The sequence below is a fragment of the Labrus bergylta genome, chromosome 21, assembly GCF_963930695.1.
Source record: "Labrus bergylta chromosome 21, fLabBer1.1, whole genome shotgun sequence".
NCBI classification, from domain to species: Eukaryota; Metazoa; Chordata; class Actinopteri; order Labriformes; family Labridae; genus Labrus; species Labrus bergylta.
In genome coordinates, this window is record NC_089215.1 from 16,779,464 (window position 1) to 16,797,370 (window position 17,907).

At 40.6% G+C, this 17,907-nt stretch overlaps 1 protein-coding gene across 6 annotated transcripts in view; it reads left to right on the forward strand.

The window, feature by feature from the left end:
- The window catches only part of spag9b (sperm associated antigen 9b), a 46,946-nt gene extending 29,417 nt beyond the window's left edge, over positions 1–17,529 (forward strand). For 2 of the 6 annotated variants that reach the window (XM_029278505.2, XM_029278507.2), the window contains 22 exons: positions 464–588; positions 1,488–1,545; positions 2,075–2,227; positions 2,330–2,387; positions 2,615–2,745; positions 3,807–3,863; positions 5,535–5,714; positions 6,157–6,286; positions 6,434–6,523; positions 6,823–6,984; positions 7,098–7,269; positions 7,398–7,589; positions 8,956–9,112; positions 10,415–10,543; positions 10,640–10,720; positions 10,814–10,881; positions 10,978–11,126; positions 11,681–11,852; positions 11,981–12,100; positions 12,233–12,409; positions 13,831–13,962; positions 14,052–17,529. In XM_029278505.2, coding sequence (XP_029134338.1) covers positions 464–588; positions 1,488–1,545; positions 2,075–2,227; positions 2,330–2,387; positions 2,615–2,745; positions 3,807–3,863; positions 5,535–5,714; positions 6,157–6,286; positions 6,434–6,523; positions 6,823–6,984; positions 7,098–7,269; positions 7,398–7,589; positions 8,956–9,112; positions 10,415–10,543; positions 10,640–10,720; positions 10,814–10,881; positions 10,978–11,126; positions 11,681–11,852; positions 11,981–12,100; positions 12,233–12,409; positions 13,831–13,962; positions 14,052–14,170 — 2,812 coding nt within the window. In that variant the 3' untranslated portion in view covers positions 14,171–17,529. Of the gene's footprint in view, positions 1–463; positions 589–1,487; positions 1,546–2,074; positions 2,228–2,329; positions 2,388–2,614; positions 2,746–3,806; positions 3,865–5,532; positions 5,715–6,156; positions 6,287–6,433; positions 6,524–6,822; positions 6,985–7,097; positions 7,270–7,397; positions 7,590–8,955; positions 9,113–10,414; positions 10,544–10,639; positions 10,721–10,813; positions 10,882–10,977; positions 11,127–11,680; positions 11,853–11,980; positions 12,101–12,232; positions 12,410–13,830; positions 13,963–14,051 lie in introns of all 6 variants that reach the window. The other 4 variants (XM_020640109.3, XM_020640111.3, XM_029278506.2 and 1 more) reach the window with 3 other exon arrangements.
- The last annotated feature ends 378 nt before the right edge of the window (positions 17,530–17,907 follow it).

Genomic DNA, 17,907 nt, shown 5'->3' on the forward strand with positions numbered 1-17,907 from the left:
GTCAGATTTTCCCTCCCCCTCACCTGTCTTGGTCTGAAAATGTAGTTAATTTTCTGGGACCCATTCTGCTGCTGTGTTTCTGGTGACCAGTTTTAAACAGTATTTCTAGCCAACGCTTTGAACAACATGTGGCCAGCTTTATGTTGAAAGCAGGGCCCGACCAATCAAAGATTTTTGGTGCTGATACGATCTCGATATTAGAAAGAGAAAGAAATCCGATACTGATATACAGGCTGATATCTTTTTTAGATCTATCTTTCATCCGTACATATAGATATATAAAAAAAATTTAAAAGATGGTGACTCGACTGGAAAGATTGTGCCTTTTAATGGCATTTAAAGTGAAATGTGTTTGTATCAAAGTTGAAGTAGTAAAAGTCTTGTTTGACATGAATTCAATATCATGACTTCATTGTAAAACCAGTTTGATCCCTCTCTTTTCTCCCCGTGTCTGTCCATCCAGCACTCCAACTAAAGGTGGAATCGAGAATCTAGCGTTTGACCGAAACACTGACTCGCTGTTTGAGGAGCTGTCGTCGGCAGGAAACGACCTGATTGGAGACATGGACGAGGGGGCGGATCTTCTGGGTAAGAATCCTCAAACTGCCTCAGCCTCGCATCCTCTAATACTGTCATCTTGTCACAGTCTCTTCTTTATTCTTCCTCTGCAACCTTCTCTGAATTATAATTTTTTTCTTTGGCTGTCGGGCTTTATATTCTCACAGATGATTTTTCTGGTGTGTATGTCCAGATATCTCTTTGTTAGCTCCTTCTTCTCCTCCTCCTTTGTGTCATAAGCCCTATTCAGACTGCCCATTGAAAGCGTGATATTTACTCCTCTGTGATGTCCGTCCTTCATTATTAATGTCTAGGAGGCGAAAAGTGGGGGATGAAATAATTCCCCCTCTGTACCGCCTTCAGAGATAGTAACAGGGGCGAGACCGTATCGGCAGATCCAGTGGGAGGGAACAGCGCTGTGTGTGTGCATGTCTGAGTTTATGTATATGTGAAGCTACTGATGATTCTCTACACACCTCGTCATCCATAACACAATGTGAATTCACAGACTGGGATGCCAATTTTAAGCGTTTGCAGAATCAATAAGAATAGACTAAATGACGGCAGAGTTTCGTTCCTTAATCGCACTCTGAAAAGGGCTTCTGATTCTCGACACAGTTTCATTTCCTTTTTCTGACTTTCTTTAGTTTTAAAGAGTAGATTAGAACGACACTTCTGTGATGTGTAGAGCAGTAACACTTTTGAATAGAGATATTAAAATGAGACCATGTAACTTATGAAGCGTCTTTAATTGTCTCTTGCATGATCCTCAGACTACAACTTTCTAGGTAAGACTGTGAGAACTGTTGGTGTATAGGATAGACATAAACACTTCTTTTTATGTGATTCTTCAATATTTAGCTTTTTCTTCTGGAGTGCTGGGTGAGATCCCTCGCTTTGTTCTTACATTATTGGTGGTCATTTTGCAGGTATGGGTCGGGAAGTTGAACATCTTATCCAAGAGAACACTCAACTGCTGGAGACCAAGTTAGTATTCACTATTACAGCTGTAGTTTATTTCCTTTTTAAAGCTCTCTGCCCTTTGTGTATAAGTAACAGCTGACAAATTCATTTCATTTTATTTTGTATTTGTTATATGAACATGTCCAATAAACACACCAAATAAAAATACCTGAAATAGTATGAATAGGACTTCCAATTTATGTGCACACGTAATGCATTAACACTCAGCATGCCAGAAGCTAAACTATCAGCTCAGCTGCTTCACTTCATACAGTAACACAGAGGCTTAGCATTCACACCATTAAGCCTATCAGATGAAGCTCTACCTCACTGTCAGTGAATAGCATAACAAATCTGCTGATAGCAATATTGTGGTGACTTAAACCACTTCTAAAGATGCCATTCCAGAATACGCTCATGAAACTCTTCCATGAATACATGAAGAAAGTAATTTTCTCCCTGGTGCATATTGGAGCAGCAAGGCAGTGTTGCCACCTTGTGTCAAAAGCTATAATTACATTGGAATACATCTAATTTGATCATTTGTCCTCAGAAATGCTTTGAATGTGGTGAAAAACGACTTGATAGCACGCGTGGATGAGCTGTCCTGTGAGAAGGAGGGTCTGCGTGGGGAGCTGGAAGCTGTCACTCAGTCAAAGACCAAACTAGAAGAGAAGAACAAAGAGTTAGAAGAAGAACTCAAGAAGTGAGTTGATGTGCACTGCCGTCTTGTTCATCATCATACATTGGAGTTCATACTGTAAAAAGATGCATGCTGAAGACCTCAAATGTGTTTCCCTGCTTGCAGGATTCGAGCAGAGCTTGAAGAAGCCAAACATAAGGTCAAGAACGACAATGAGGATGATGTGAGTCCTTGTGTTTCTCACTGTGTCATACATCGTTTTTGATAAAAATGATATAGGTTATTGAGGTAGGCTACCTAAATGTTGAAGTAATTTTAATATTTTCAATTATTACAATGTAAATGCTGCTTGATTCCAGTAAAGCCTGGTAAAGCTTTAAGTGTGTTTATTAAAAAGCGAGTCCATCATAATGATCTTCTGATTTACACGTTTTGGTTTTGTACCTGCAGAGTGATGTGCCCACAGCGCAGAGGAAGCGCTTCACCAGGGTGGAGATGGCCAGGGTGCTAATGGAGAGGAACCAGTATAAGGAGAGGCTGATGGAGCTGCAGGAGGCTGTCAGGTGGACAGAGATGATCAGGTGAGGCCAGAGGCAGTGGACTTAAAGCAATGCTCAACCAGTTGAAAATGTTTGTTAGAGAACATTTTTCTTCCATTTTGATGAGTGATTATTTTCTATAAGCCAATCTTTAGGTCTGCATAAACAATATAGGACTGCATCAGTTATAATGATGCGTGTCCTTAGAGGGCAGCAGAGCACTGACGCAGATCCCAGTCACATACAAAGTTGGCTGAGAGCAGGGTTGAATGACAAACAGGTTGCCTGTTCCTGTACACATCCTTTTTAGCACATGATAACTATTGTATTTGTATGAAAATATCAAAGACAAAATGATGAAAGATCAAATAATTCATAAAAAGGCTAAATGTACAGTACTCTATCCATTTGAATAAACACTAAACAAAACAATCTGCACATCTGTATCTCAGCTCAAATTTATCTATGCTTGCCAATCAATCAATCTATCTTTATTTGAATAGCCCCAATTCATATCAAGTATTATGTCAAGGCACTTTACAAAATAACAGGTTAAAAGACCTTACTCTTTGCTATATTACAAAGACCCAGTGTTAATCCATCATGAGCATTGAGCAACATTTAGCAAAGTTACAGTGGCAAGAAATAACTTTTCTTTAAGAGGCAGAAATCATTGGCAAAACCAAACTCATGATGAACAGACATCTGCAGAAACTGTGCCATTCACTTCTGTATGTCTGAAAGGCTGCAGCCAATATGTGACGAGGAAAGAGTCCTAGTCACAAAAGCCTTTTTGACCCTGTGTGTGGAGGAGGGAGTGATCCTAACCCCTGCATTACCATGTTGCAGAGGTCAAAGGTTAAATAAGTGAACATGATTGAATAATGCTCAGATTGACTTTGTTATCTCATTAGCGGTTAGCTGGCCTAACTTGACGATACTTTAACGATCACATAATTCAATAGTGGTCTCATATCACAGCTGCATAATGTTCCACTAACAGTAGTGATGACAAACGACTGGTAATTCACTTTTTTTACATCTTAACTGTCATCTCTTATCCGAAGCTTTCAGTTTGATTCAAAGTGAACTGTCTCTCTCAGGGCTTCAAAGGAGAACCCGTCTCTTCCAGAGAAGAAGAAATCCAGCCTCTGGCAGTTGTAAGCCCCGCTTTTCTTTTCACTTCATCTCTGAAATACCAACCGCAGCGTGATGTCTTTGTTTTCTATGTTTCATCTTGCTTTTCTTTTGTATTCCATGTTGTATGTTTTTATTTATTCTCCAGGATGTAGGTAAATCGTTAACATGGTGACTCGGTTTTTCAATGTTTTCATCTTGACAACAAACTCTTAACAGAGGAGAGCGAGCCAGTAAACAAAGACTCTGATCTCAGATCTGAACTGCTTTACTTTCACAACTGTCTTTAAATCTTTATGAAACAATTGAGTCATGATAGGATCTTAAGTGAGAGCTGAGAATGCACCTGTTAGCTCACAGACAAACTAAACATGATCCAGGCTCTCCTTTGTTGAGTGTCATAAGGAATGAGTGTGATTATACATTGAGGGATAACTTGGAGCAGGTTTATAGCCATGGGTTTGGGACAGTTGTTTGTAAAATGGAAACACAATCTGATCAATCCAACATCTCTCCTGCCCTGTTTCTGTTTGTCCCTCTTCACTGTGCCTGATGTTGTGATGTCTGTGTGCAGGAGGTGTGTTGAGAGGATTTCTTTAGGGAGGGAGGGAGGGAGGGAGGGAGGGAGGCAGGATAAGGGTGGAGTGTCTCGGTCTAAACAAAGCAAATGTGCTTATGTGGCTACACTCAATTATCTTTAAAAAAAAGTTATACTGTCCACTATTAAAGGAAGAATGTGCAACTTTTTGATCCAGTAGACGTCGCTCTTGAGCACCAGCATGAAACCAAAACAAACTGCTGTTTGGCTGTTTGGAGTTACACGAAGGAGTTATGAATTAGAACTCATTATAATTAAGCACCATTAAGCGCAAGCGGTGGACAAAAGTGTCATTTGCTCGAGCTGTAATCGCCTGTGTCCTGCATTGTTGTGTTAGCATGCTAATCTTAGCACACTTTGGTTAACTTGGAGCTTCATATTGCACATATATTGACATGAAATGACCGTTAATATTAACACACTTACGTGACATCCAAATAATCAGTGAGTTTGTTATTCTTCTTTTCTCTAGTCCTTTACTAAAACAGCTTTATGCACAAGGCCGTCCCGTCCATGTAAACATGATGTAAACACGGCTCTGACAACAACACAGCCAGCGAGACTCAAGCTTCTCACTCATTGTAGACAGTCATGACTCAAGAGACATGTACAGAGGTATACTTGATTTCTGCTGTATTTATGTATAAAATGTTGCATATTCTTCCTCTAGCTGGTTAGTTGGAAACAGACTTAATGACTGTCAGCTGTACCATACATACCAGTAGGTATGTTAAATCTTGTGTGCTACTTTAGACTTAGTGGGGAAACAAAAAGTGTTATTGTCCAGGCCTGTTTTGCTGCGTGTTGTTGACTAACATCCCAGTCGGTGCACCACATTAACCCTGCACTCCCTGCTCTCCAGCATTCAAACTGCCAGTCGGGTCTTTACAAGTTAACAGGAATGTGTATTTCAGTCTCTGATTGCTACCCGTGTGAAAGCTGGTATGGTGTGTAAGCATGGGACAGTTTGGTGTCCTTAATCGTTTGACCCAACCTCTGCTGCCGGAGCTACTGCTTGTGTCCACCCCACTATATGTTTGTTTGTGTGCTTTCTCCCCCTCTTGCCCTTCCCACTTCCCCGCCCTTACACCTCCAGTTTCAGCCGTTTGTTTAGCTCGTCGGGCACGGCAGCCAAGAAGCCAGCGGTGGAAGCCCCAGTGAACGTCAAGTACAACGCACCGACCTCTCAGATTCAGCCGTCCGTCAAGAAGAGGAGCAGCACTCTGCAGCAGCTGCCCAGTGACAAGAGCAAAGCCTTCGATTTCCTCAATGAGGAGTGAGTCAGTCCGAGACACTTTTAACACATGATTTTGTTTCCTCCTCGGGCTGAGGATCTGTTTACAGTCTTAACTTAAGATATACTTATTCAAAGATAAAACAGCACAATGATGTCTTCTTTGATGTCTGTTTTTAACTAAAGAGAAACGTCACATTAAACTGCAGAATGTCCAGCTGGGAGTCACTGAAATTTCCCCGCTATTTACTGTAGACTGTATCACTAGTTAGATGTACTAATGAGAACTTCAGAACAGCAAAACAATCTTTTTCTGAACCGCTGAAATGTAGAAGTGGTGTGACAGGCCGCATTTTTGAACATATCTTTTGACAACTTAAATGAAATTGCTGACCGCAACTATGAGTTTCTTCTATGTTGTTTGGGGAAACCCAGCCTTCCAATAAAATCAACCTTTACAGTGAGCTGTTTTTGTGTTCCATAGAGTGGCGGCAGACAATGTGGTGTCCAGGCGAGAGCAGAAGAGAGCTCAGTACCAGCAGGTCAAAGCCCACGTGCAGAAGGAGGACGGCAGAGTTCAGGCTTACGGCTGGAGTCTCCCTAAAAAATACAAAGTATGAAAATGACTCAAACCTGAATCAGCTCCTGTATTTTTCCTTTTTATTAACTATGGATTGTCTGCTCCTCTTAGTTGATGGTAGATCTATAGTAAGGTGTTCTTTACTGAAACTAATGGTTGTGTTGTGTATTTTTGTTTTCAGACTAATGGTGGTCAGGCTGAGGGTAAGATGAAGAATCTACCTGTTCCTGTCTTCCTCCGACCTCTGGATGAGAAAGATGCTTCTATGAAGGTATTTACTCCAGCTGCATAAACACATACAAATATAGATATTAGCCTTAAATCTTCTAAATTTAAGGCGTGTTTCTGCTCTGTAACGTCTCTCTGGATAGCTGTTGTAGATTTGTCAAAGTAGTTTAATACAACCTGTCTGGATGAAGTCTGTGAAATAGTCACAAATTATAAAGTATTTTATTTGGTACTAATCTGATAGTACTTTACTTGTTGTTTTATTTTGAAATACAGTAGGGACCTTGTGGTAGATAAAATATATCCTGAATATCTCTGTTTGTCTGTGTGTCTGTGCTTCAGCTGTGGTGTGCTGCTGGTGTGAACCTCTCTGGAGGGAAAACCAGAGACGGAGGTTCTATCGTGGGAGCCAGCGTGTTTTACAGTGATGTGCCCGGACCAGAGAGCCCTAAAAAGAAAATAGGATCTCAGAGCAGCCTGGACAAACTAGATCATGAACTCAAGGTACACACACGCAGATTATTCTTTCAGTATCCCAGACACTCATGGTGATAAAAGATGATGATACAGTACTTAAAGCTACATGCACAATGTTTTATTTTCCTTTGCTGTTGCAGGAGCAGCAGAAGGAGTTGCGTCAGCAGGAAGAGTTGTCGTCGCTGGTTTGGATCTGCACCAGCACCCAGTCCACAACTAAAGCTGTTGTGATCGATGCAAACCAGCCTGGACACATTCTGGAGAGCTTTTTTGTATGCAACTCCCACGTCCTCTGCATCGCCAGTGTACCAGGTCAGCACATTAATATGGGTATCAGAGTCCACATGTAGGAAGAGAGAGTTTTTATTGACATCTCTTTGCAAGCAAATAATCTTTTCATGTCCACGTCTCCTTAAACTTCTGTGTGTGATTTCATTTAGGAGCAAGAGAGACAGACTACCCTGCTGGTGAGGAAGTACCTCCAGACTCTGAGGCAGAACCAGCAGGAGAAGGCAGCTCACAATCGACCAATAGCATCTCAGCAGGAGCAGACGACGTGCTGGGAGGCATCACTGTGGTTGGCTGTGACACTGAGGGGGCATCAGCTGTTCCTCAGACTGCAGACAGTCCAGGTAAAAGATAAAGAAACTGGATAGAGATAGTTATCCTTTTATTCCATTTCACTCAACACTAGCATGCATTCAGAGATAACCCTAACCCTGGGCCTAAAAAAAACACTGCTTGCATGAGGGGTATATTAATAACACCCTCTACTTAGTTATGCTTACCGCGCTGAAGAAGATAGTGCTGTTTTATGACACTAAGAAAACTACAACACACTACCTTAAGCATTATATATTACGGCTTTAATAGTCGCAGGTTAAAATTGAAAGCAAATCAGCTCACAGCAGATTTATAACTATACTAAATGCTTCACATAAGAAATACAAATCTTTAGGATTACATTTAAAAAAAATCCGATCTATCAAAAGTGAAAAGATTGTTTAAATATTCTGCTGTTATATAACATACGCTGTCCATAGTCCAGCATAAGGACATAGCTGTTCCCCTGAAAGCAGTTTATGACAATCAAAGAAAGAGTTTTAAACTTATTTTAAAGGGGCTTCTGAGATCATTATGGAGTTGCAGTAGTTCTGTCTGTGCAGCTAAAACACATTCTGTATGTCACGGGGATCTGCTGCTCAAATGTACAGTCTGTAATGGAAGTAACATTATCTGTACCTTTAAGATAAGATGTAAACAAACTGAGGACTTCACTAAATAATCTGATCCAATTCATCAAGAACTTCATTAAGCTTCTAAGTCTCCAAAAATCATGAACATACATATTTATGCTGGAAATAACACAATTTTGTATTAATTATTTATTCTTACCTAAAAAAATAATATCTAAATTTAAGATATTACTGCTGAAAAAGTTGGATTCAGTGAGACATTTTGCTAACTGCTAACAGGTTTAGAGAGGCTCCTTATTTTTATTTTAAGTATTATTTTATTTTGACAAAGTCATTGTCAGCAATGAACACAGCTTCTCCTACAGAATATGTGTGCATGACTGCCATCTGCTGGTCAAAATCTGTGGATCTTTCCTGAACATCAGCAGAGAAAGGTCTGAGTAGTCATAAGTGCAGAAAGTTTCTGGTCTTTTTTTATGATTTTATTACACAGTCTAAAAGCAGGACCGAACATCTGCCACTCTTCAGAACTTTGAGCCATTTTTCAACATTTCAAAGCTTGATAAATACTGAACAGTTTGTTGGATCAATCAAATCATTGACGAGGAAAGGTAACGTATGTGATAACTGTCACATTTACAGAACCTAAGAGAAGTTTAATAGAAGGATACATCAGAACATGACCACACTTCTTATTCACAACATTTGATATCTTAACTAGAAACAAGCAAAACGGTCAGAATCCATTGTTACCTACATTTATGTTCTGGCCCATTTAACTGATAGATGATTCCTTCTACAGAATCCAAAACAGCAGAGGAAGCCACCGAGGCGACAGAGGCCAGTTCAGGCTGTGCAGACCAAAGAGAGAGCCTGAGGGGAGTCTACACAGAGCACGTCTTCACCGACCCTCTCGGAGCTCAGCTGACAGCAGAAGCTCCAGCCAACTACTCTCAGAGGTAACATCATGAGGCCCATTATCCAGCACCATGTCGTTACTCTACAGCCGGTTCAATAAAGCGGCCCATTTTATTAGAGCAACCCATAAAAAAAACACACTAAGCAACAGCATCAAGTCGCTGTAACACTGTTTATCGTCAGGTCATGAAAGTCATGCTGATGTTTGTTGGTTTGTAAATCTTAATTACAATACATTAAACCCTGTTACATCGATGGACTAATGTGTTCTGCAGGCTATTAAAGTCTTTGGAACAAGTGAAAACACAATGTAACAACTCCTGACAGAGTATTTTCAACTCAATCTTTATTTGTATAGCGCCAATTCATAACAAATATTATCATAAGACACTTATCAAAAGAGCAGGTAAAAAGACCTTTCTCATTCTTATGTTATAAAAAACCCATCCATCATTAATCCCTCATGAGCATAGCACTAAGCAACATTTAGCAAAGTTACTGCTGCTTCATATCCCTGGAATCTGTAAAACCTAAGCAACAGTAAAGAGTTGTGTAAGTAAATAAACCACAAACGATGACAGGAGCACTACAATTCTTTAATTTAAACATTTAGACATTCTTTTCTGAAAATGAACACCCACAAAATAATGAGCCAAACCAAAATGTATGTAGAAAAATGGACAACATCTTTCTCATTTCTTTCATTTAAATTGTGCATTTTTCCTGTATTTGAGATTTTTTATTCAAATTAGCTTATTAAAAAAGGCCTCCTGATTTAAGTAAGTAGTGCCCCATATCCGTCAAATCTGTACAACATTCAGTTATGTAACCTACGTAAGCTGTTGTATACAGACATGGAGTTTGCATCATCTTTTTAATCACATTAAAGAATTACAGGATACAAACCATGATGTCCTTCGCCCATATTGCAGTCACTCCCTGCTGCTCAGGCTTTTTCAAGATTCATGATTTTTATTTGTCACATGCTCATACAGATGTGCAGTGAAATGTTATGACTGTTCCGCTAGGTAATGCAACAAAAACACTCAAAAGTTACTCTAAGTAATTATTCTTTTAATCAGATTCAAATCCCTAAAGTGACAAAAGGCCATCAAAAACAAAACAAGTATGATGTGTAGGACTGCAGACTTACCTTTCTAATAAACAAAGAATAAAGACTCTAGCTGGTTGAATTTAATTTGTTCACTTATTGAAAAGGATAATGACTAAAAGAAACAATCTCTCGTTATTACCACTGACTGGAGGTGTGTTGTTAACGGAGAATTGTAACAGTGGTACAAACAGTAGCTGTAATAATAATCCTTGTTGTCACTGCTGACCAGAGAGAGCGACCTGCTGAAAGACGGAGTGAGTTCAAACCCCAGTGCGGAGGAGCAGGACCTGATGAGAGAAGAGGCTCAGAAAATGAGCAGCGTTCAGCCCACGATGTGGCTGGGTGCACAGAACGGATGGTGAGTGTCATGTGTTTCTTCTGCCCTGCAATACTGAGATGTATGGACAGTGTTCAAGTAATTCAGATGATTGAGGAAAACCTGCTGTGATTCTAGTGTGTACGTCCACTCGTCTGTTGCTCAGTGGAAGAAGTGCCTGCACTCTATAAAGCTGAAGGACTCTGTGCTGGGTATAGTGTAAGTACATAGAATGATTTATACATAACTTCAATCTCACTCTCGTGTTGCTTCGTGCTTTGATGTTTGAATACATTCATTTGTTTCCAACAGACACGTGAAAGGGCGCGTGCTGGTCGGCCTCTCTGACGGCACTTTAGCAATCTTCCACAGAGGAGAGGGTGAGGACTTACGTTGTGTTCTGTTCACATAAAACAAGTCAAATCAACCTGATCTGTAAATGTATTTCTTGTCTTTGTTTTCTTTGTTTTGATCAGATGGACAGTGGGACCTGACTAACTACCACCTGTTAGACCTGGGCAGACCTCACCACTCCATCCGCTGCATGACTGTAGTGCATGACAAGGTGTGGTGCGGCTACAGGAACAAGATCTACGTGGTTCAGCCCAAAGCAATGAAGATAGAGGTAAATTTAAAAGTGGATTTTGGCTCAATTCTTCTTGTGCACATTAGTGCGTTCAATGCAGAGTTCAGCAGGGCGAGAAAACATAGATCCACACCTGCCGTTTACAAAACTCCTTTAAATCACAGTCCATCCGTTATCTATACCGCTTATCCCGTTCGGTGTCGCAGGGGGGCTGGAGCCAATCACAGTCGATATTAGGCGAGCGGCAGGGTACTCCCTTGACTGATTGCCAATCAATCACAGGGTGGACGTACAGACACAGAGCCAGGCACACTTACATCCACACCTACGGGCAAATTAGAGCCAATTTACAATTAACCTAGTGACTGTGGGAGGAAACCGGTGTACCTGGAGGGAACCCAGGCATGCACAGGGAGAACATGCAAGCTCCATGCAGTCAGGCCCCGTCCAACAGGGATTCGTATCAGGCACCTTCTTCACCCCCCTTAACCACAAACAATCAGATCAAAATCCCACTACTTTCTTTTTTTAGTCAATGAAATCAGAAATCTCTGCTTGTTGTCTTAAAATTTGTCATATCTGCTTCTTCTCAGAAATCATTTGATGCCCACCCTCGTAAGGAAAGTCAGGTACGTCAGCTGGCCTGGGACGGGGACGGTATCTGGGTTTCCATCAGACTGGACTCCACTCTCAGGCTGTTCCACGCTCACACCTTCCAGCACCTTCAGGACGTCGACATCGAGCCCTACGTCAGCAAGATGCTCGGTCTGTTGACTCTTTCAGTGTTATCTATCCTTTACTAAACACAAAGATACTCATCAGGAGCTGACAGACTGTTGTTCATTATCTCAGATTTAGTTTTTTGAACATGTTCTTTATACTTTTGTTCTCAGGTACGGGGAAACTGGGCTTTTCATTTGTGAGGATTACAGCTCTAATGGTGTCATCTAATCGTCTGTGGATCGGCACTGGGAATGGTGTCATCATCTCCATCCCCCTGACAGACAGTGAGTGTAGGAGCTACCCTGATTTATTTTTCACGCTATGCTCTTCAAAGTGCTTCAAACACCATAACTGTGAATTATGGTCCGACTCTTCCACGCCTGTTCCTCTCTTTTCTCAAACTTACTCATTTCCATTTGCAGCGAACAAGACAACCCAGGCAGCAGGAAACCAACCGGGAAGTGTAGTTCGTGTCTATGGTGACGACACGACTGACAAAGTGACAGCTGGGACGTTCGTTCCTTACTGCTCCATGGCTCACGCTCAGCTCTGTTTCCATGGTCACAGAGATGCCGTCAAGTTCTTCACTGCTGTCCCAGGTAAAAAGAAAGCCAGGCTGGATGCTCAGTTGTCCCTTTTTATTCACAAGTCATTTACAAGTCTAGGACTACAATGTCTCTATAACATCTATGCCCGACTCAGCGAGACCAATTTGATTTGACTTCAGTATGAAAGAACTTCAGTCTGTGTGAAAAACTAAGCCCAAAGTTGTAGAAGAGCATCAGAGAAACACTGGGCCTCATTCAGTGATATCTTCTCAAAATTGTTCTTAGGTTTTTTCTAAGTTGTACTTCAGAAGATTTCCAAGAAGACTCCCCGTTCTTAAAGGACTGAATTGTTAGCAGCTGTGTTCTCATCTCCTTGTGTTCGTTAAAGTGCGTTCCTGTAGATTCCCGCCCACTAATGCCCATAAAAGGGCCTGAGTGCAGCGTCCTGCAGACACAGAAACACATGCTGGTAGCCACAAATAAAGTTGTGGAGATGCCTATCGAAGGGCTGAAGACGGTGATGAATGTGTACAACTGGATTAGTTAATGCTGATGGGCACTTTACAAGGCAGCCTCAGTGTGAATGGGTGTGAATCTGGTAGGTGTGACCTAGGTGTGCATTTAGAAATGTACCATTTCCAATTTAAAGAGGGGCATGTTATACCCCTTTTTCTACCTTTTAAAACAGTCCCCTGTGGTCTAAATACAAAATCTGTGCTTTGGTCAAAATATAACATGAATCAAGCACCAGAGGAGGTTTGTGACCCTGTATAAACCAGCTCTCTCAGAATGCTCTGTTTTTGTGTGTGTGTCTCTTTAAATGCGCCCCCCCCCCCCCCCTGAGTTTTCCTGGTAGACATCACTCCTCTGTAGCGAGAATAAAAATGGTGGAACTGCGCAAAAGTTTTGCTGTAAGCTGGGGGTGGAGTCCATAGGTGGAGATACCAGGGAGAAGGGGATGGTATTTGTTGTTTTTTTTACCAGAATCCCACTGTGACATCACAAGGAGAGCAAATTTGAAACGGAAAGACTTATGCAGACTACAAACAAAGGACTGGATGGGTTCATTTCTTATTTTGTGGGTCAGTAGACACTCAGGTTACCCAAATATATGTTCAAAAACACTGTACAAGTGGGTTTTTTACATTATGTCCCCTTTAAACAAATCTTTGTACTTTCTGTTGAACACGAGTTGTACTTTTTGTTGTACTTTTTCCTCCCAATCACTAATATAGGAAGGGAATTATTGTTGAGTAGTGGCAAATGAGACTCCTCTTATCAGTAGGCCCTGGGTGTGTATTAATTATAATGACCTGTTGGCATATCAGATTATTTAATAACTCTTTAGAACTAATGGACCATAGAGCAGGGATCTCATTCCAATACAGTATTACGCTCAGAAAGTCTTCACTAGAAAAATACAATCTGGACTTGTTTGTTGTTCTTTACAGTTTGTGGCTCTGTGCTCTCAGGTCATGCACTCCCATCTGCGTCCTGTGGAGGGGAAACAGTTGGTGACAAAGCGACAGATGCCGCAACTCAGGAAGAAACCAAGTCTGTGTTGGTAATGAGCGGAGGAGAAGGCTACATCGACTTCAGGATGGGTATGTTTAATACATGTAACTGAGGAAAACACCCCGCTAACTACCCTCCAGCAGGTGTGGAGACCAACGTGATGTCTGTTTGTCTTTAGGTGATGAGGATGGCGAGGCGGAGGACGGAGATGCCCCCCGCATGAAACTGCAGCCCTCCCTGGCTAAAGCCGAGCGCAGCCACCTCATCGTCTGGCAGATCATGGCCAGCGAGGGCTGAACTCTGACCCCAGACCCCTGAGGCCTGATTTGCCTTTTTCTCTTGCTGTGGAGGGATGAGTTCATGTGGACGACTCTGCTCTGCTGGCACGAGTTTAATCAGCACTTTTTTTCTCCCTCAAACCTGAACAAAAAAGAAACAAGCAAAAGCTTCTCTCAGAGCTATCAGTCCTAAAATGGACTGGTGCAGTGCAAACAGAAAGACACAAAAACTGCATGATATGGATTTATTTTGACTTGTTTTGTCTTATGTTTTGTTTGTTTTTTACTTCATGATTTCACCCTGTCATAACACTTCTATCTCCTTTTAATATTATTTAAGTTCTTATGAAAACAGAAATTTCGTTTTTTCATTTTGTTCAGCACAGAATGAATTTTCCTCCTGACATCTTCAGGTTCCCTTCAGTCAATTCGATGCATGCTCATACTGGACTTGACTTAATTCTGAATCAGCTGGTCAAAACATGAAATAATCATTCGTGAGCTCCATGTTGCCCTTTAAGTCAAGTCAAAGTGGGGCAGTCATGTCTGGGAGCCAGTCAGGTTTTACTCTTAATAATGTTTCATGTTGTTTTAGTTCATTTGAGAACTTGGCTTTTGATTGTATGTAATATATATTTAATAGATTGCCGGTTGTCTCTACTTTAGGTCCGGATTTGATTTAAGTCCAGTGCAGTACATCAGATTTATAGGTAGCACCCGTTGGCGCAGAGGATGGCACAAAACGTATCTAAATGTACAAGATGACAGAAATATTCCCAGTTTATGCCTCTTATGTGTATGTAACCAGTTCAATTCCAGAAACAGAATATCTGCTTTGCAGTGTTTTGAAAAATCACAAAGGATTATTTGATATGATTGCACTGATCTGAAGCTTTTCCCAGAATCTTTGAAGACACTTCTGACCATCCTGATGCAGAAATATTCTATCTGTGTTAATGCATTAACTTACAGTCATGGTCTTTAGGCTGACTATTAGCATGGCTGTCAGTGTCAGCATCTGTAACTCAGTCCACCTCTTGTGTGCAGACTTAAATCATGAAATCATGTCAGTAGGTCCTGACCGATAAGCAATTTTTGGTGCAGATACCGATATTGATATTGGGGAGGAATACATAATCCAATACTGATATATTGGCCGATATCTTTCTTAGATCTATGTTCGATCTTTAGAGATAGATATATATATATTTATATATAAACTCATTTGTTGTGTTGATCCGTTATGTGCAGTTATCAAAAACTTGTTGAAAAGATAAATAACATAACTAAGATGATCACTCAACTGGAAAGTAACTGTTCATGTATGTGCACACTGCTTGACACTCTGGAGAGTGATGATGTTTGTAATCCATATAGCGCCCTCTGCTGGTGAAAGAGAACCACTAGTCCATTGAAACTCAAAATTAAATTCTATTTTACTGGTGAAGAAATGTAGAATCGGTGCATATCTTTGATAAAATTAGCCGATACCGATAGTCACTGGATATGCTAATATCAACCGTGCCGATTAATCGTCGAGCTCTAATTGTCAGGTCAAAATATCACTTAGTCCAACACTTTACCAGCTAAACTACGACATTACCACCAGCTTCATCTGTGCTTTATTATTCCTAATGAGCAGATGTTTACATTATACATGTTGAACATCAAAATGTTGGCGCTGTTGTTGTGAACATGGTAGCATGCTGACCTTAGAATTTAGCTTAAAGCTAAGTATATAAGAGTGGAGAGCGTGACAGTAGACTTGTGTTCAAAGATGAGCAGGTAATTATCTTTCATTAAATAAGATGTGTGACCGTGTTGAACATAATGATAATACATCAGAGGCACAAACTGTGGGCTAAAGAACTCAAGAATATGTTCACGAACATCAAATATAACATTAGAAGCAGCAGCGCCTTCTTTATTTAGAACTATAATGTAAACCCTATTTTCCATTGAGTTATCTTTGGTCCCAGTGCTGAAAGACTGACAGACAACAGACTATTTAATGAAATATCATTTAAGGTTCCTGTCTTCTGTCCATCCTCTGCTCTTAGTTTGCTCAGCAGCTCCTGCTTGTAGACACTCAAAAAAAAAAAAAATCTGCCTTATGTATCAGGGGTTGGAAGGACTATCTGACTATCTCAAGTGTGAAAAAGTATTTATTTTTCCTCAGAAGAATGTGTTTGTTACCAAAGGATAAAGACCGATAGTTTGGCACGTGCTGAAACACTTTACCAGTGTCTCCTCTGGAATGGCACTTTAAGAGCAGCATGTTTGAGTCTGCCTGCATGTAGATAGGAAAACAAGCTTTTGTAAAAGAAATCCTCGTGTAAAGATAAGATATATTTTTAAACTTTCATATTAGGACATGAAAATATTTTTCATGGAGCGAGAGAAGAGAAAGTGCAGGACCTGTTTCTATGAGAAGATTATAAAAAAGAAAGCCACTCTGAGGGTTGCATAAACCCCGCCCCCTCTAATCCTCCTCTTGACATTTAGAGGTCACAATTGTAACTTTGACATTTTCGGTTTTGCAGCGCTGCTTCTTGCTGCCCCGTTTGTACAGAATGAAGTTTATTTGACAATATCTCCTCCTGATTTGCGATCTGATTTTTCAGAAGAATAGTTTTAAGTCTATTTTTTATGAACTTTTTTTCATTCTGATGTCTTTAGAGTGCACAAAATGTTCGAACTGTTTGCAACATGAAAGTGTGTTTCTGGCCTCTGTACCAGTACACTGCACTGGTATGTTTTTGTCCTCTTTGTATTGAACAGTGTCAGAGGAGGCATTTCCTCATCATGTGTGTATGTGTGCACGTGTGTGTATGTGTCTGTCTTCTCTCCAAGAGAGGAGTGAAATATCGTTGCAGTTTAGCCATTACAGTATTTATTTCCAACGATTGAGCCTTTGCAATTCAGAATGTAACTTTGTACATTGAATATGAATTATATATATGATGAATTATGTATGAAACATGAAAATGGCTTGGGTTTAAAGATTTGACAACAGTTAACTGCTGTTGCATTATAATGAATTTGTTTTGTAAAGGATAACCTGACTCAGCTATGCACAATGTCTGTGAGGGGAGGGGGCTTCAGACCTGTTAACTCTGCAGCCTGTCCACAGCCTGAATTAATCAGTTTTATAATAATGTAGGAGTTCTGAGTGCAGTGAGCGACTTCATCCCACCACAGCATGATGGAGTCTCATCCTCCTCCACAGGTCCCCGTCATCCCCTCTTATCTGCAGAAATGTCATTAACTTGGCAAAGACTTCCTCTGTTCAAGCGAGAAGTACAAACAGCATCTTGTACTTCTGCTGCATCTCTAGCCTTATTTTTAACAGGAAATTAAAGCAATTTTTGTGGGACACTTTTGTCTGCTTGTCAATGTTTATTTATCTTTATCACAGCTTGATTTTCAATATTGTAGAACCACAGTAAACAAGATTACCATTTTAAGGTCACATTTTATACAAAATATTCTTTACCATGTTTCACTAATATGTGTCCCTAGTCTGTCTATAAACTCCCCAATTATGATAAAAGTCCATCTTCTCCATCTTTCATCTTCTCCATTTTTCATAAATGTGTGTCCTCAAACAGGCTGTTTGGAGATTCTCCCTTCATGACACCACAAAGGGCAGTAGCCCCTCCCCCAGGAGGGTGACACTCCCACAGCTAGCTGTTTGTTCTGCCCTCTGAGTCTGTCTTCTCACCGTAAACAATAGAACATGGAGCGAGAAACACA